Here is a 20,419-nt window from a genome sequence, read left to right on the forward strand (position 1 = left end):
TATTTAGATGGTCCCCAGATACCAGAAACCCAGATTTAACTACTGGGAACCAAGAAAGAAGGAAGAAGGAGCAGCAGACGGAGAACACAGGTGCCAAACCCTGCTAGGCTGTTTGCCCCTCGACAGTCCCAGAGACTGATTTGTCCAAAAGCTGCACATCCTCCCCAAACCCTTGGAGGACTGTCCAGCATCTCAACAACCCACAACGAGCTACCTTGGGGTGGAGGAGTCACTCCCCTGCAGGCACCGACTTCATATGCCCGGGTCACCCTCTTGCTGCCCCCCAGGTCCTCAGAGGGAGCAACTCACCAAGAGAGTCCAGGAGACCAGCCTCATCGCTTCAATAAGTCTTAAGATGCTGAGCCTTCCCTGATCCTTCCAGCAACAATATCCAGGGTACCACAGACCTTGCAACTACCAAGTCTCATTGTGTGGCAGTTTGGACACCACCAGCGCCAACACCGACCTACCGATAAGGGACATGAGGATCTTCAAGATCATCACTGAGAGTGGCCATGCAGTCTTGTTTTCTTCCCCTCTCCAGGTCACCTGAGAACCTCTAACCGCAGCGACCAGCTGGACAAAACACCTCTGTACCTGAGCCCCCCAGCCCGGGTCCAAATAAACCAATGGTGTCCCTTTGCTCCAGAGACCCTCAAGAGCAGAGCCTCCCTTTGGGTTCTGCCAAACTTGTCCCCATGCCCCTGCTTGCAGCCTTTCATTCCACAGGTAACCCTTCATAGACTTTAACAGGTAGCGTTTGAGGCTATCATCACAACCCGCACCTCTGCACCCGGACACACCAGGGCAGATAAATCCAAACTTCTGGTGTATCTTTAGACCTTGGCTCCTAAGCACCTTAAGTTCAGGAGAGTAACCCTGAGGACTGTTTGTTAGTGTATCTATGCAGTGAATGTTTCTCCTATAGGATAACATTACCATGTGCAAGGCTCATGCCTCAAATCTGACAGCTTTGAATTTCTACTGTTTTACCTGTAAAAATCAAAAATGCCTAAAGTACTTACCTGATTCCGATGATCTTGGTATCAAAAATTATATAAAAATATATTACAGGTTTCCAGATTGGTCTCACATTTTTTATGGAGTGTGTGTACAACAAAATACTCAACGCTATCCTCTGATAAGCTTAAGCTGCTTGTCCAGACTACCACAAATAGAGCACTTGGGATTATTCAGTTAAGCCCTGCCAGCCGATTAGGGCAGTCTGTACTTTTTGCATAGTGTACCTCATTTTGGCACACTACCTAGAAAGCCAGCCTCCTACACTGAGATTGACAAATCATAGTGTAGCCCTTAACACTAACGGATTTATCCCAACTTAACACCTGATGACGCAAGATCACAGCGTACAGTGGGGAATATTCTCAAGAACGTGTGATAACTATCGCAAAAGTCACTTAACGCAACTTCCAACATCGCAGTCTATCGTGGGAAAATTACGCCGCGATAACGAAGCATTCTCAACATGGCGGCCCCATGCGATAGTCTCCAGATAAAGCGTCAACTGACCGCGTTATAATCAACGCCACGCAGCAAAAATGCCAAACGTGAACGCAAAAAATCTGCGATGAGGTCAATCGTGGTACAAAAATCTGCAAAAAACAGCTACAGGCTTGCAATTCACTTACGCCAGGTGGGAAAAATCATCATAAAAGTAGAAAAAAAACAGACAAACAAATGCCAAACAACAGCGAAGCACAATGGATGTTGCCGAAGCAAGTACGGAGGAGAACCAGAACCCCACAAGCCCTCCAGTGGACTAGCCTGGGGCCTCGGGGTCAGAGAAGGCCAAGGAGAAGAAGAGTAGGAAGAAGCGCTTCAGTCTGCAGGAAAACAGGAACCTGATAACGGAGGTGGTAGAACACCATCAACAACTGTTTGTCACCTCCACTGTGTCATTGGCAACCAGAAATTAACTATGGCAGTCCATCATGGACAAGGTGAATGCAGTGGGAGTGCTGAAGAGGACAATGGAAGAGGTAAAGAGGCACTGGAATGAGGTCAAGCGCAAAATCAAGTTGAAACTCGCAAACAACCGGAAGGCAGCAATGTAGACTCAGCCACAGGAGGAGATGGACGATATTGAGGAAATGGTGTCAATAGTCATCAGTGGGGAGACGGTGGCAGGAGTCTGTGGACCGGACACAGCTCAACATGACCGGACACAACAGCATTAGGGTAACAACCAGGGACTGGGGGGACAGGGGATAGGGGCACAATGGCACCCATGCACAATTAAGTATAGCACATAAGCAGACAAACCATGCCTCAGCCCCCAAATCCCACCAAGAGACCAATGTACCCAAGTATGTAACATCTCATCACTGCATAAACACAGAAGTCAAAGGCACATCGTATGAAATAGAGAAGGGTCAGCAAAGTCAGAGTTGCAGGGGCGAGTCTCCCAAAATGCAGCACACACACATAACAGGCAGAGCACATTAACACTGACAACAATGTGGCACAAATCGCAACACATTCACAACAGAACACAGGACACAACTGATGCTGACTGGGTGTAGACAATGGCATATCACAAATGGCATCACAGAAGAATGTGAGTTGATAATGTACAAGTACAAACACACACATACATCTGGTGTCGAAATGTTCACTGTCCCTTATCAAACAGGCAGCTCCTACCAAACAGCCACGATATACACAGTCATACAGTCTGTATGTAAACATGGACAATGCAATAAAATACATGTGAACACATTGTTATACTGCATCTCCCCTTCACATTGCAGAGGGAGAATCAACACCTCCTGCAGAGCAGCCCAATCCTCTCTTCTCTGATGAGGAAGAGGACCACCACAGCTTTGACTCTGATGCCCTTCAAGAGCCCATTGACAGCCTCCGCAACACACCTCCAGGAGCAGGGCAGCCCTGATGCAACAAGGACACCCCACTCCCTGCACAGACCACACAGCATGCAGCACCCACCACCACGGCTGTCTCCCAGGACCCCCACGAAGAACACATGGCCTTCCAACGCTATGTGTTGGGGTGCCAGGAGCAGCTGGCTGAACAGGTGCGGGTGGGCTTCGACCGCATGGCAGACAAACTAGATGCCATACGTGGGTGTTTAAGTCCCATCAGGGACCACTCACAGGCCCTAACGGACACCCACAGTCTGCTCCATGCTCTTCAACGGACCATGACTGACATCGCTGGAGCCCTGACTCAGAGACTAGAACAACTGTCCAGTCAGAGTGGCTCCAGCGATGTCAGCCGGGTGTTGGGACGCATGCGGAGGTTAATGGAGACCATGGAGCCAGCCAATGCGAAATAGCGGCTGCCACGGCAGCAGCGAGTGGTAGCTGGGTTCCTCAATGACCTCAAAACCATCCTCATGGCATTGCACAAGGCCTGGCACTGATGCATGCTGCTGCTACCACTCCATCCAACTCTCCACCCCCTGAAGTGTCAGTGCCACACAGTCCTGGAGTAAGGCCAGCACCACCCACACGTGAGGCACGTGGAACAGCAGAGGACGAAGATGCAGATGAAACCTCCTTTGTGGTAAGAAGGACGCAGTAGCATTCGTCTCCGTCATATGGCGGTTTAAGCTTGCTACTGCCCTCTGCATCATCACCTTCCACTGACCTCCGATGAACCCTTCGACACTCACCTTGGACTTCGACATGGACTGCCATATACTGTGTAATCGACAATGACACCGCAATCAGACTGCGGACTGAACACTTCCTCTTCCTTTGGACTTGTCATTCCCTGAAGGACACTGGCTGGCCCTCCACGGGCCAACAATGTAAAATGGGGTTTGCTTGGTCCTGTACTGCTCCAGATGCAACACTCCACTGAATATGCATTAAACAATCTGAATCACACAGATGTGTAGTGTCTATGGTCTGTCAAGTGTGGTAGTATGGATGAATGTAGGGTCAGTGAATTCCTCTTACGTCCATGTGGCTCATGTTGTTGGACTTGCGTCAGAGGGTGACACATTGCCGAATATTGTCCGTGTGGCGCCGACGCCACAACAGCGACACATGCGTTTGTTACTTCCTTGCACCTTTATACAAACCCTTATGCTCGACTGACATACATCAGACCAGCCCACTACACTTACGCTCACAGGTTGGACGACAACGCTACATGTGCCAGGACTTCCCTGTAATAATCTTCTGGTCACAGGTCTAGTTGTCAGCATGCCACAGCCACTCCCCACACGCGTCACGGGACATGTGACCCGGGCAATAAAAAGGGGCGGGTGCTCATGCTCGATGCCATTTCCGACCTCTCTTGGGGTGTATCGGTGTGGTGTGCATGTGGGCCCAGGGGCTTGCAACATCACATTCCGCCGGCCTGGAGGTGACATGATGGCGTCCGCACCACGTTACCCAATCATAGAGGGTCCATGACTTTTGGGGCACAGGCTTGGTGGTACCGGATGCACTTCGGCCGGCACAGGCACACGGCCATGGGACGGTGACTTTCAGTTCTATACGCCGGTGGCAGAAGGTGAGCAGTGAGGCCTGGGTGCGCAAGGGTGGGCATGCACCGCTGGGCGGCGGGAGGTTTTGGGGTGCAGCTGCCTGGGTGCACTGGGGAGGACAGGTGATGATGTCGACTCATGTGCAGTTGTATGTACTTTGCCATTCTTGTATCTGGACTCTGTTTCAAATGACGGATGTTTCAGATGTGGGACCTGGTGAACTGTACTACATACAGGCACGTGGTTGGAGACACAACAGTGGCAGCAGGTGAGCAGTGTGGCCTGGGTGCGCAGTGTCTGCACTCTCTCTCCATGTCCCTCTCTTCTTTTCTCTGTGTCTCTCTCCCCCTCTCTGTCCGTCTATCGCTCTCTCCCTCTCTCTGTCCGTCTATCACTCTCTCCCCCTCTCTGTCCATCTATCACTCTCTTCCCCGCTCTGTCCGTCTATGGCTCTCTCCCTCTCTTTCTCTCTCTCTCTGTGTCTCCCTCTCTCCTTCGCTTTCTCTCTGTCCCTTGATGTGCGCAGGACACACCTTCTCGTCATGATTTTTGTCTTGCAGGCTGTGACCTGCAGATTGTCACGAGGGAAGCCGCCAAGAGTCTTCTTTTCTGTTCTTCATTTCATTTGTTGATTTGAAGGTGAATGTGTGATGCTCATTTTTGTGACGACACATGCATGTTACTAGGTGTGATCGTGCGACATCAGGCGGAATATTTAGTACATGATGCCGTGTAGTTGATGTCGCATGTCTTTATCAGGGAGGAGGGGTAAGGGGGGGAGGTCCTGGGGGTGGTGGTGATTGGTGTTGTGGTCCCGTTGGGGCTCCGAGCTGCATGATCAGTGGCTCCATGTCATCTGTTGCCCTTCAGGTGTGGCTGTGGGCTGGGCTCCCTTTTGTGGTGCAGGCTGTGGTCCGACGTTGCACCAGGTCAGAGCAAGTGTTAGTTTCCTGCTGCTAATTTGCATTATCGCATGTTTTGTGTTCTTATCGCCTATCTGGCTGGTCGTTGAGAACGTTGCGGAGTGGTGTTGTAGCGGCTTTTTGCCCAGGAACGCCTACTCTGCATCTCATTAGCGATAGTTGCCGGGGTCGTCAGGGGCAATGTTTTTTGCGGCTGCTATCGTGGGTAAACAGGTGCTATGGGCTGTTAGCACCAGCTTGTGAATGGGGCGATAGATTTATCGCAACTTTGGCTGCAGAAAAAGTGGCGTTAACTCGGCAATGACTCCTAGAGAATATTCCCCAGTGTATTTTCAATAGCAAACATTTTAATGAACAACTATTGTGTGGGTCAAATAAATGAAAAAGAAAATCGCAATTTAAAGATGTAGATTGGATTTCTTATCCAACAATCCCACAATTACACAACAGCTAATTCTCGACCTGTAGGAGCTTACCTCAAACCAGTAGATTTTCTCCTGTGCACTGGAGAATAAATGAATACAGATCCAGGGTAATACACAAAGGACAGTTTACATAATATCCCGACCCCGATGTGTTTGTATGCTTTATAATACACAACTCACTGTTTAGCAGACAATGAAACTAGATTCCGAAATGACGGACTTTGAGGAGTCCAAGAACTTAAACCACTGCTTTAGATCACAATTGCATTAGGCGCAGCAACTAAAAGTGAAATTACAAAGAGCAAGACCCCTTTTTCGCATCTATAATGTCACTATGACAGTATGTCAGAAGTAGGGAAAGAACATCAAAATCACATTGGCCACGATCACTATGAGTCCACAAATCAATTATGGGAGTGGCGTATAATTGTAGACCTTTCAACCTGTCACAGTTGCCAGGGGAGAAAACAGAAAAGACTGTAAATTGCTGAAAATGTGTACAGATGTATAATATCATGCTCCGCAGTCGCAAATAAAGAATTAAAAAAAAAATGAGTCCACAAATCAAAGCCACATAGTACGTAGACTGAAATTCAGATCAATTCAAGACACCACACTATCTCCCACACTACAAATCTCAACATGCATCACTTTGGTTCACGTTCACTCACACCCCAGCGCCCATGCAACGGCTTTCCCTATTTATACTCCCAAAACTGCTTCTCGTATCCCAGGACAACTGCCAACACAGCACACAGCCTCCAGGAATTAGGAATGCAGATAAAATCAAGGGTCAATTTTAATCTCAGGGCAAGACCAGTTGAACCGTGAAGGTTTTCCCAGTCTCTAAATGCAATGTACCTATGCTGGTCCAGTCAGAACAGGTCCAGTGCTCATTCACCCTCTGCTACCAGAATGTTACATCACACTCCAACTAACTCTCTTGTGTGATTGATAGACTGGGAGTAGTGTTAATCCCTTAATGGATTATGGTGCTCCTTGCCAAACCTGTTTTTCTTTTTAACATTGCCAAACCTATTTTTCTTTTTAACATTCTAAATGTTCAATATAGACCCCATTTAGTCCTACAGGAATGACATACTGGGAAGGCTTAACCTTAAAGGTTAATTTTCAGATTATAAGGCATACAGAAATTGATTAATATAGTCTCAATCAATTAATCAATAAATCAAAGGGCCTGCCTCAGTTAAAATACAGAATCAAAGGATTCGGTAAAGTTCAGGTCTGCAAAATACAGAGCATAGAATTGGGAGAGCAATCTGCCATGGATTTTCCCCCTAAAATCACAACAGAAAGGACCAGAACACATTCAACCAGAACACATTTTATAGGGTTCTGACAATGGACTTTTTTATACATTCAGTACAGTTGTACACGGTTTCCACAAATAGACCAATCAGAATTTAACAGAGTAAAACAATTGCAAGTAAATACATTTTGAAAGACTCTCCTAATTCTACATGGAGTTTCTCTCAAACACCATCTGTACTAGATAGAACAAATATTGCTACAGTTTCTGTGATGCTCCTAAGACAAAAAAAGTACTTTGAACGGTTACAACTTTGCTGAGATAACAATGTAATATTCTTACGAAGGTCATTGTCTTGCCTGTGAAAACACATCTAAACATCATTCTACTGAGAAATGAAGAACAAGCTACTTACCTTCGGTAACAATATAGCTGTAAGAGACATATATTAGTTATGTATTCCTTACTTTAGAATTACTCACAGGCATCAGACTGGATCTGGAGAATTTTTTCTTCAGCAGTACCCCTGCACGTCAGTAGGTGGCTTTGTTCGACTCCGCGTTCATCGTTGACATTGTGATTGCTGGAATGACGTTGCGGTATCTACTTAGATGCCTCCCCTGCACGATGACGTCAGTTCTTTACACAACATTCCACGCCAGAAGTGCAGAGCCATGCAAGATACTGATCACTGGTGCACAAAACTAGAGCCCTGAAAGGGAGTCCCTTACTCTAGAAGTCAGTTCGCAGAACAGGGATGGTGGGTGGGGCGGTAAGGAATCTATAACTACTATATGTCTGTCACAGATATATCAGTACCGAATGCAAGTAACTTGTTCATCTGAAAGAGGCTATTACTTATAGATTCCTTACCTTAGAAGAGATACCCCAGCAATACCAACCCAGGAGGTGGTTCTGCGTACCAAGTTTACACCAGAGAATCCTAGAGAACTGAACAGCAAAAGAAGCCGTCTCTCCAGACTTATCTATCCAGACAGTAATGCTTAGCGAACGTCTGCAGAGATGCCCACATGGCTGCCTAGCAGATATCACTGAGGGGGATTCCACGTCCCAAAACAGTAGTGGCTTACGTCACCCTGGTGGAATAGGCACGCAGTCCTCCCGGATGCTCCTTTTACACTAAGGAGTAACAAATCTTGATGGAAAGAATGACCCAAACGAGATGGTCTGATTTTGCACTACCCAACCTTTCTTGGCACCCACATAGCCAATAAACAGTTGATCATCCATCCAGAATAATTTTGTGCGATCCAGATAAAATGATAGCGCATGTTTTGGATCCAGACGGTGGAGTCTCTTCTCCTCCTTAGAAGTATGTGGGCGGGAAGAAGGTGGGCAAAGTGACGGTTTGTCCTATGTGGAAAGAGGTAACCACTTTGGGAAGAAAGAAGGCCTAGTTTGAAGGACACCCTTGTCCAGATGAACAGCAAGGAAAATAGGTTTAGAAGAAAGAGCCTGAAGCTCACTCACCCTGCGAGCAGAATTGATGACCACCATGAAGGTAGTCTTTAAGGTCAAGAGTCTGAGAGGACAATTATGTAGTAGCTCAAAAGGAGCACACATAAGGTAAGTTAAGACCAGATTCAAGTCCCACTGGGGCATTACAAAAGGAATAGGAGGAAAGAGGTGAGTAATGCCCTTAAGTAATCTATGTACAATTGGGGACTTGAAAAGAGAAGGCTGATCAGGCAGGCAAAGAGTAGTTTAGGAGTAGTAAAGTTAGGACTCCTCAATGCCTTCTGTGAATACAGTAAGTCTTAAAGTTAGGATTTTTTTTCAGTTTAGGAGTAGTAAAGTTAGGACTCCTAACTTTAGGACTCCTAAATGGCTTCTCTGAATATCGTAAGTCTTAAAGTTAGGATTTTTCTCAGTTTAAGAGTCCTAAAGCTGACTTTACGACTCCTTAACTGAGAAAAATCCAAACTTTAAGACGTTCGGTATTCACAAAAGGCATTTTGTAGTCCTAAAGTTAGGAGTCCTAAATTTACTACTCCTAAACTAAGAAAAATCCTACCTGTAAGACTTACGGTATTCACAGAAGGCATTTAGGAGTTCTAAAGTTAGGAGTCCTAAATTTACTACTCCTAAACTGAGAAAAATCCTAACTTTAAGACTTACGATATTCACAGAAGGCATTTAGGAGTCCTAAAGTTAGGAGTCCTAAATTCACTACTCCTAAACTGAGAAAAATCCTAACTTTAAGACTTTCGGTATTCACAGAAGGCATTTAGGAGTCCTAAAGTTAGGATTACTAACTTCTGTGAATACCGAAATGAGTAAGTGCCTCCTGTGAATACCAAAATGAGTAAGTGCCTTCTGTGAATACTAAAATGGTAGTAAGTTTAGGACTTTGTCTTAAGTTAGTTCTGTTAATCGGGCCCTACGTTATTACCATAAGCGAGGATCGTACGATGCAGAACCAAACACATCCAGAAAACATAAAATATGCTGTAAGGATGGCTGCTCTATTCAGGGAAGATAACTGATTGCCTGATCCTGCAGGGAACTTAGGAGGAAGTATTGCAGGTTTTCACTCTGTTCAAGCTTATGAGTGCAGTTCAATTTCCTTTTTAGAATTCAATTCACAATAGACAGCGATGTGTTTCTCAAATATATTTTTTGACTTATGTGGCATAGTTGCAGAACTTTTTTAAATGAAAATTAAAAAGCATGGAAAATATTGACTCTTTCAGGTATGTTATTTTGCAAATAATGCCTTTTGTAAATGGAAACATTGTTCTAGGGATCCCGCAGCGGCATTCTGCAGATTATGGATTTCAACAAGGATCCCATGATAGAGAAGTGCAATGTAGAACTATGCAAAATGTCTAATACTAATTCTGTAGATCAGAGTTTGATGTTTGCAAACCACGATTCAAGCTTTTATGTCTCAACTTCAATTTACAATCACAAAAAATCTTTGAGAATGAGAACTATCATGTTTGGTTCTAAAAGGGTGATTGGAATCCATTGATGTTTTGGCGTAATGTGTGGCAGAGGAATTTGTATTTAAGTTAAGAAGTTAAATAAGCCCGGTCGGATCTCTGCCTTACCCTTCTCTAAGGTTTGGTGGAAACTAATCTCTGGGATAAATGTATTCCACATGACACACTATAGTATATCTTCTGTGGAAATAGCAGGTCTGCTTAATTTTTCTTGGCCTAAACAATGGTCACCTTGCCCCTTGACCTCTGCTTTTGTCTGATATAACCTGCAAGATAGAGCTCACCTCCTGCCACACAAATGATGAACACTCGATCCCTGCCACCAGTGCAGTCAACACAAGAGGCACTTACCCGCCTATTTACACTGAGTCTCCGAGAACCCTCTGACTGCTCCGTTATTCTGGGAAGGAGCACAGAACAAGAGTTGGGGGCACGGCTCAGTGTTCCCAAGCATTGATCACGAAAAGTACGACACAAAGGGATGTAGGTGAATTTGAGGTGGGGCAAGGAGAAGACTCTCTAGAGGCCATGGGCACCAAAGCCTAGTCAATGGTAGAGTTTAAGCCTGGTTGCTCCCTAGCCCTAATAAAAACTGATCAGAAATGTTTCCCCGGGAGCCACAGACTATCGTGAAACACACACTGATAACGGTCATTTTTCCTACCAAATCGATCATAATACACGCTAGGACTTTAATTCGAGGAGTTTGTGCTGGAAATCCTATGAGTTCCGGCAGCCAGCTTAGGTGTAGACCCCCTGCCAAACTCCATCTGAAATCTGTAATGTACCTATAAACTTGTGTCAGTATGTAAAAATGGTTCTTTTTTTAAAGTGACCTGTCAACCTCCGTGCATAGTTTCAGTTTGCGCTCAGTAAAAACTGAAAAATAAATGGCATATCAAATAAATACATATATGCTGATAGTTAATTTTTCCTTTATATAGGCATGTTCGATTGTTACCTTTTCAAACTCCAGGTCCCGTTTTCTCGGCACGTCCAGTGCTGGGAAGAGGTCACCGATAAGCCCCATAAACACAAGTAGATCATCTGTCACTATTTTGGGGATATTAAAATCTCTTAAAGCTCTCATCAAGACTTGATCCTCAGCACGGCCAGGATCTCCTCTTTTCAAGGATCCCGCCACAACAAGCACTGATTTTATGGCTCGTAATCCCCAGTCATAATGGTCCTGTCACAGAAATAGAAGAGTTTGATTAATAACGTCTTTAAGCTTTTTAAACACTTCAATACGCCCCATTTTATTTAAAAATACACTTTTTCACAGTAACCTTTTCTAATCTTCCTGGAACTTTTCTTGCTGTAATCGTTAAGAATTGTAGCATTTTGAAAAAAAAACGTACCTGCTTAGAAAGTAACTCTTTGCAAAGTGTATACAAAGTAATGAACTTCCGAGCAAGAAGTCTTGCATCAATAAATCCCTCAGCTACCAACATGATTTCGCAAATCAGCTCAAAGTCTGGGACCACCATAGCACAGGGTCTGAAGGAAATAACATCACACAAATTAATATTAGAACATCATTAAATTAAAGCCTAAAAATACAGACCTTCCTCTACTTGTAACACATATGCATAAACTACTAGAACTAAGATTGTCATATTTAGGAAACTCTGAAGAATTAAAAATAATCAGCACTTTTAATATCCTGTATGCACATGAGGAGACTTATGTGACTTGATTTGAGACTAAGATACTCCATGGTTGGAGGGGGTACCAGGTGCACTCCCTCTGTCGAGTGTGACTCCCATCCACTCACTGGGTCTGCAGAGGACTGACAATGGGGACAGCAAGGTGATTATTGTAGCAGGACTCACAAGTTACTTACCTTCGGTAACGATATATCTGTAAGAAACATTAGTAGTGATAGATTCCTTACCTTAGAATTACTCCCAGGCGTCAGACTGGATCCGGAAAGTTTTCGTCAGCAGTACCCCTGTGCGTCGGTAGACATCGTCGTATGGCGACGTGTGTGTCGTTGGCGTCGTGATGACATCGCTGGAGCTACTTAGACGGGCCCACGCGCGCTGACTTCAGTTCTGTACACGTCATTTTCACGTCAGGAACACAGAGCCATGCAAGAAACTGACCACTGGTGCCTTGAAACTAGAGCCCTGAAAGGGATGACCTTAACCCTAGAAATCAGTTCGCAGAACGGGGAGGATGGGTCGGGCGGTAAGGAATCTATCACTACTAATGTTTCTTACAGATATATCATTACCGAACGTAAGTAACTTGTGCATCTGAAAGACACACGTAGTGATAGATTCCTTAACTTAGAATAGATACCCCAGCAACACCAATCCCGGTGGTGGGTCTGCGAACCAAGATCACACCAGAAAGTCCTGGAGAACAGAACGTCCAAAGAAGCCGTTTCTCTGGACTTGGCTGTCCAGGCAGTAATGCTTGGTAAACGTGTGCAGTGAGGCCCACGTAGCTGCCTGACAGATATCATGCAAGGGAACTCCCCGCCCCAAAGCAGTAGTGGCTGCCGTCGCCTTAGTAGAATGGGCGTGCAGTCCCACCAAAGGCTCCTTTTCAGCCAAAGAATAACAAGCCTTTATGCACAGAACGACCCGCTGAGAGATTGTCCACTTGTGCACAGCCCAACCTTTCTTGGCACCCATTTAGCCAACAAAGAGCTGGTAATCCACCCGGAACAGTTGTGTGCGGTTCAGGTAGAAGGAGAGCGCACATTTTGGGTCCAGACAGTGGAACCTCTCTTCCTCTTTTGAGGGATGCGGAGGCGGAAAGAAGGTGGGCAAAGTGATGGTCTGCCCTATGTGAAAGGCAGTGACAACCTTCGGCAGAAAAGATGGACGAGTCCTGAGAACCACTTTGTCTGGATGAACAGAGCGAAAAGGAGGTTTAGAAGAAAGAGCCTGGAGCTCACTCACTCTTCTGGCAGAGGTGATGGCCACCAGGAAAGTTGTCTTTTTTAAAGTGAGAAGACGAAGAGGACAGTTGTGAAGTGGCTCACAGAGAGCACACAGTATATATGTCAGAATCAGGTTCAAGTCCCACAGAGGCATTATGAAAGGAACAGGAGGGAAAAGATGAGTAATACCGTTGAAGAATCTATTTACAACAGGGGACTAGAAAAGGGAAGAATGATCAGGAAGCCGTAAAAAAAGGCTGAAATGGCAGAGAGATATCCCTTGATAGTGCCCAGAGCAAAGCCCTGCTGGGCCAAACAAAGGAGGAATAGAAGGACTTCTGAAAGAGGGGCTGAAAGGGGAACCACAGCCTTTCCTGTGCACCATGCCACAAACTTATTCCACCTACAGGCGTAGTCCATCTTTGTGGAGGGACACCTGGCTGCCAAGATGACATCACAAACTTCGGAAGGCAGGTCAAAAGACGTCAACTGCCGCCTCTCAATCTCCAAGCAAGGAGGTGGAGGATGGACAGGTTCAGGTGGAGGACCGTCCCTTGTTGCTGCGACTAGAAGATCCTCCCGCAGCGGCAGTCAGATCGGGGGATCGATAGCCATGCTCAGTAGATCGGGATACCATACACTTTGAGCCCAGTCTGGAGCCACAAGAATGACTTGAGCCCAGTCGCGCTTGATCTTCTTCAGCACTCTGGGTAAAAGTGGTATAGGCGCAAATGCCTATAGTAGACCGCAACTCCACTCGCAACGAAAAGCGTCACCTAGCGAGTGCCGCCTTGGAAATTCCAATGCGCAGAACTTATGATATTGCACGTTCTCTTCTGTGGCAAATAGATCTAACCAAGGCTCTCCCCATTGCTGAAAGAGACCTTGTGCCACATCCGTGTTCAGAAGCCATTTGTGATCCATCATGCACCTTCGGTTGAGTTTGTCCACCCTGGTGTTCAGAGAACCAGCCAGGTGTTGAACCACCAGGGAAATGCCCTAATGTTCCAGCCGCGTCCAGAGGTGTAGAGCCTCTTGACATAGGGTCCACAACCCCACCCCGCCCTGCTTGTTGCAGTACCACATGGCGGTGGTGTTGTCCGTGAACACCTGCACTCCTCTTCCCCGGACAGAGGGAAGGAATGCCTTCAGTGCAAGCCGGTTCGCCCGATGCTCCAAAGGTTGATGTGGAGCTCTGACTCTGCCAGAGACCAGAGGCCTCTGATCTCCGCCTCTCCCATGTAGCTGCCCCATACCTGAAGGGACGCGTCCGTCATCACTGGGTGTTCTGATTGGGAAAGGGAGAGGGATGTGCCTTTGACCCAATCGCGATTCGTGAGCCACCACTGCACGACAGTGCAGTGCCCTCCGAGATCTGGACGTGTTCGGACAGGTTGCCCTGATGCTGCGCCCACTGGAACTTCAGGTCCCACTGCAGAGCCCGCATATGCTACCTGGCATGATCCACCAGCAGGATGCAGGAGGCCATGAGGCCCAGCAGCCTCAGAGTCATTCTCACCGAAATCCAGGATAGAGGCTGAAACATCGGTATCATAGCCCGAATATCCCAGTCTCGCTGCTCGGGAGGATAAGCCTCAAACTGTGCTGTATCCAGAACTGCTCCGATGAAAATGAGCTTCTGAGAGGGAATCATGTGCGACTTTGGCTTGTTGACAGTGAACCCCAGCAAATGCAAGAGGTCTGCCGTAGTCTGGAGGTGGAAGACGACAACATGGTACGAACCCGCCTTCAACAGCCAGTTGTCAAGATATGGAAAGACTAAAACCCCTGATCTGCACAGATGAGCTACGACCACTGCCATCACTTTCGTAAACATCTTAGGGGCACTGGTAAGGCTAAAGCGGAGCACAGTGAACTGAAAATGCTCTTGGCCTACCATGAAGCGTATGTAACGCCTGTGGGCTGGCAGGACGGGAATGTGGAAGTAAGCGTCCTGCAAGTCCTACGCTACCCTCCAGTCTCCATGGTCGAGGGCAGACAGGACCTGAGCCAATGTCAACATTTTGAACTTCTCCTTATGGAGGAAGCGGTTGACATCCCTGAGATCCAACATAGGACGCAGGCCTTTGTCCTTCTTGGGCAGCAGTGTGGGAGTAACAACCATGTCCTACTTCTGGGACAGGGACTCGCTCAATAGCAGCCTTGGCCATGAGAGTCTCAACTTCCTGATGGAGAAGGGCTAAGGGATCCTCTGACATTCGCTGGAGTGTAGATGGTATTGAGGAAGGGGGAGTTTTGAAGTGGAGGAAGTAGCCCCTTCGGACTATCTGCAAATCCCACCTGGCTGACGTGAGGTGTGCCAGTGGGGGAGGTGATGGCGGATCCTGCCGCCCACTGGCAACTGGTGGCCCTGAAAAATCGGACTAGGAAGGCTTAGAGGTTGCTGCAGAGGGGGCACTGGTGGACTGGCCTGCCCGCTGGCCCCCAGACCCACGGTGTAGGGTCCCATGTCCCAGCCATGCAGAGGACGTGGGATCCTCCAGTCCCTGGAATTCTTCCTTTTGGCCCTCCACCCTTGGTTCTTCTCCTGTTCCCTCTTCTACGGTCAAGACCCTTGGCATAAAAATTAACAATCAGCTTACCCTCCACTCACAAATCAGTTCTGTCGTCTCTTCTTGTTTTCTGATTCTCCGTACTATCCGCACTGTTTCCCGGTTTTTTTCCCCTCTGGCACTTAAACTTATCATGTCTGCCTTGGTGATCTCCCGGCTAGACTATGCCAATGCCCTCTACAACGGCATTCCGGCATATAGTCTACGCAAACTCCAGCTTGTGCAGAACCAAGCAGCCCGGCTAGTGTATGGCCTTCCCCGTTTCCACCACTCTACACCACTGCTGAAGGCGCTGCACTGGTTGCCTGTTCTGCAACGATCTCTCTTCAAGATTGGGTGCATGGTTTTTCAGGCACGACAGGGATCTGCCCCTGCCTTTATCTCTTCCCTCTTAATAGATTATGTCCCCGTTAGACACCTTCGATCTTCTTCTCAGTCCCTTTTGCAGGTTCCTCGCTATACCAGGAAAAAATGGGGAGGTTCCAATTTCTCAGTCTTGACCCCCGTATTTTGGAACTCCCTTCCTGACCATCTACGAGCGACAAAACAATACTCTCTTTTTCGCAAGGGCCTGAAAACCTTCTTGTTTGTTCAGGCCTTCCCAAACTAATGATTCCCTCCATTTTCTGTTCTGCATGCCGCTAAAAGCGCCAAGAAACCGTCATGGTGTATGATGCGCTATACAAGCTTTTTAAATTCAAATTCATGTGGCCGCCAAACTTGATGCCATATGTGGGTGTATGAGTCCCATCAGGGACTACCTTCAGTCCCTAACGGACATTCACAGTCCGCTCCATGCTCTACAACACTCCTTGGCTGACATCACTGGAGCCATTACTCTGATACAAGAACTGTCCACTCAGACAGGCTCCAGCGATGTCAGCCGGGATTTGGGACACATGCGGAGGACAATGGAGAACATGGAGTGGATACAGGCTGGCAGGATGGCTGCCACGGATGTACACCAGCCAGATGTAGCTGGGACCTTCCATGCCCTGCATAATCTCATCTTGCCATTGCTGCTTCAGGAATTTTGACACACACAGCTCTGCCCCTGATGTGCCAGTGGCACAAAGCGAGGCAGCCATATAAGCACAACACATACCTGACACACCTGACACAGAAGACATATCAGAGGAGCAAGATGTGGATGGTAATGACTGTGTGAGAAAGGAGGTTGCAGCATTCATCTTCACCATATTGCCTGTTCCTGCTTGCTTCAGCCCTCAGCATCATGCCCTGTAACAACACCTACCACTGTCACCTGAAACACTCTGCGATATTCACCTGGACCCCGACATGGACTGCCATATCTGCTCTGGTCACCAATGACACAGCAATCAGGCTGCAGACTGAACTCTTCCTCTTCCGATTAACTTGTCATTCACGAAAGGACTCTGGTTAGCCCTCCAACGGGCAACGATGTAATGTGGGGTTTGCAAGGTCATGTACTGCTCCAGCCCCGACACTCCACAGAATGTGAATAAATTATTCCAAAGCACAAAGCACACAGATGTGTCATGTCTATGTTAAATAAAGTATAAAAGTATGGATGAATGTAGGGACATTGATTGCACAAACAGGTACACCCTGGTAAATGACATCAATGTGCATGTTTAACCCTGATCCACAGGGCCAATTAGATGACTGTGAAGGTGTGAACTAGCTGTGGCCTCATTGCTCATGAACAACAACGTTGCAACCCCCCAACGTTGCCCCACGTCCATGTATTAAATAGAGCTGTGTGTAAAAATGTCAAATTCAGTAGCAGGCTCAAAGTAGGGTCCCCCATCACATATGACAACATAACATCTCTTTGCATACCTACTTACACTCAACTGTGTGGGCACAGCTTGTTTTGATGGATCACATTGATCCACATGGCAAGAAATTGGACACCATACTCACATTGCTGAGGACACATAAGAGCACAGGTCTACAAGCAACTATCCCAACCACAACCTCTGGCTCACAGATGTGGAGCTGTCAATAGGGACTCACCCCCAAGTGAAATGCGTCAGTCAGTCCCTCCTTGTGTATGGACAATGCACATTGAGGCACACGATTTGTCATTCTGATCAACACTCATTACAGTTAAACACCAGTAAAGTTGCGCAGACTTTATTAGCATGTGCGTGTCAGTACGGGCCAGACAAGGACCACAACATGCAGACCAATGCTTCAGACACTAATAGGAATCATATGAACATGTCGAGGTGCAAGAAATGGGTAGGCAAAAATGATTACCAATCATTACGGATGGCAACGGTCTCAGCCCAACTTTCCTTGCTGGACGAGTCATGTGATATTTGACATCTTCTCATTGCCCCGTGGGACTGCCTCACCTTGCACAGGTGTGTGTCAACACGCGTAGGTGAACGCACATGCATTCTGAGTCCAGGCGAATGCAAACATTTCCACTGTTGTGGTGGGATAAGTGACCATTCCTCCAAGATTTAACAAGGTGTTGGAACCTATGCTCTGAGTTATAATCAGTTGTGGCTGCTGAAACGTAGTTACTCGTCCATGGATGTGATCGCAGCTTCCTGGGCAATAAGTTCCAGGAGTACGTTGTTGTCGAGTTCAACAAACACAAGGGCGAGCCAATCCATTAACAGGTCCCCACAGATGTGCTCCGTCCACGCCGTTTCACCAATCCGCAAAACAGCCCAATAGGGGATAGCCTTGATGTGGTCACTGAACACGATGGCTTGTGCACTCTCCCATCCCCAACTGCCAGCAAATATGCCAAATATCAAGGCATCCCATGCACGGGTATCACGGTTACACCAACAGGGTGCGCACACACAAGTCATAATCCAGTTCAGCTACCGTTGTGTTGGATAGGCAGACATCCATGGGCCACTCAAATGTGCATGATCGACAGTGGAACCAGGGCTGTACGCAGGTGACATACGCAAGACGGAAGCTCAGACTGTAACTGATGCGCAACACTGCCAGTGGCAGTGCCCCCAACAAATGCAGCATACGTGCACGGTACAGTTCCACGTGACAGGGGTTGTGCATGTGCCCAGGATGTTCTGTCATTGCGTTTGTAGGTCTCCTAGAACAGGCACTCTTCTGTACTGCGGCAGTTATGTGGATGATATGCCATAGCTCAGAGCAATGAGTCATATGTGTGTGCAACGTTTGGACGTATGGGTTGTTGTGTACGTAAGTGTCAAGGGCATGCCATGCAGTAGTACCTCAAGCAGGGACTTCTGTGTGTGGGGTGTGAATACATTTCTTTCATTAGCGCAGTTCAAGGTGCGGGAGTCGTCAGCATCTGTTATGGTATCTCTCTCAGGGCGGGCCAGCCACATGCAAGACCAAGGTCGGAGTGCAGATGTCCTTCCGCCTTATGTATTGAGATAATGGAGCTTTCATCCCTGATGTTAGACTGACTACTGCTTGCATTTTTGAAATGTGTTGTGGCCTTCGCACTGCTTTTGATCCCAGGCCTTAGGCTTATGGTGCACCAATAGCGATGCACACATAACAGTTGCCATGTATGAGCCAAGAGCCCGATTGGCCTTGTGCGCCTTGTATAATGTCATGTCATGTCAAATGTTTTTACAGAGCGCAGCTTACCACCATAAGGTCTCGAAGCGCTTGCAGCAAAAAACAGTAGACGACATCAGGAACCTGCTCCTGAGACAGCAGAAGTTATTTGGGAAAAAGCCATGTTTTGAGACATTTACGGAAGAGTTTGTGTTCAGTAATGGATAGAAGATGGGGAGGCAATTTATTCCAAAGCATAGGGGCAAGATAGGAGAAGGAGCGATGGCCGTTGCGGGAAGTACGGACACGTGGCGGACCAAAAAATATTTATTCTTGGCCCTTAGAGGTCTTTTGGGTACATACCAATTGAGTTTCTTTAACCACTTCCATGCTAATGACAAGGTCAGCTCGTCATGCAGTACACTGGAACTGTGCTTATGACGAGCTGACCTTGTCATGAACAATGGGGTTCTCAATAAATCAGCACCCAGCGGAAATTGCCTTAGCATCCAAGGTGTTAAGAGATATTTAGGACCAGTATTGTGAAGGATATTGTGTGTCAGACTCAAGATCTTAAAATGGCTTCTCTGACGAACGGGAAGCCAGTGGAGTTTTTTCAGAAAGGGGGCAGAGGCTGCTCTGGGAGTAAGGTCCAGGATCAGTCTGGCCGCAACATTCTGCAGGGTCTGCAGCTTAGAGAGCATATCCTCGTTGAGTGCTGCAAACAGGGCATTGCCGTAATCAAGACGGCTGATGACCAGGCCCTGCACCAGAGGTTTCCTGGCTTCAGTGGGTAGCCACTTGAAGATTTTCCGGAGATTATGCATAATCCCGTAACAGACGCCTGATACCTGGTTGACATGATTTTTCATGTGTAGGGCACGGTCTATTGTTATTCCCAGGTTACGCACTACTGATTTTGGGGAGGGACATGTTCCCAATTCCAGAGGCCACCAATCTTGTGACCAAAATTCCTCTGCCTTGCCAAACAAGATGATGTCAGTTTTACTGCCATTTAATTGGAGTTTGTTATTACTCATCCAATTGTTTATATTAATCATGCAGTTTTTAAAGCGAGAACGGGTACCAGAATAATCTAAACCGCATGTGATAAGCAATTGGGTGTCGTCGACATACGATACGGTTTCAAAACCGTATGATTTAATAATGTTAGCCAACGGGGTTAGATACAAATTGAACAGCAAGGGACTTAGGATTGATCCTTGAGGTACCGCCACAGTGACTGAGCGACTACTGGAAACCAGAGTGTCAACTTAAACAGTGGTGAAATGGTCAGTAAGGTAGTTTTCAAGCCAGTCAAGGGCCTTTCCTCTGATACCCATCTCCCACAATCGATGTTTCAAGATGTTGTGGGAGATGGTATC

At 47.0% G+C, this 20,419-nt stretch overlaps 1 protein-coding gene across 4 annotated transcripts in view; it reads right to left on the minus strand.

The window, feature by feature from the left end:
* DNAH17 (dynein axonemal heavy chain 17) overlaps nt 1-20,419 on the minus strand; it is a 12,633,448-nt gene that overhangs the window by 6,562,723 nt on the left and 6,050,306 nt on the right. For all 4 annotated transcript variants that reach the window (XM_078653923.1, XM_078653924.1, XM_078653922.1 and 1 more), the window contains 2 exons: nt 11,426-11,564; nt 11,026-11,253 (listed from right to left, as the gene is read on the minus strand). In XM_078653923.1, the coding sequence (XP_078510049.1) occupies nt 11,026-11,253; nt 11,426-11,564 (367 nt within the window). The remainder of the gene's footprint in view (nt 1-11,025; nt 11,254-11,425; nt 11,565-20,419) is intronic.

The sequence above is a fragment of the Lissotriton helveticus genome, chromosome 7 (assembly GCF_964261635.1).
Source record: "Lissotriton helveticus chromosome 7, aLisHel1.1, whole genome shotgun sequence".
Taxonomy (NCBI): Eukaryota; Metazoa; Chordata; class Amphibia; order Caudata; family Salamandridae; genus Lissotriton; species Lissotriton helveticus.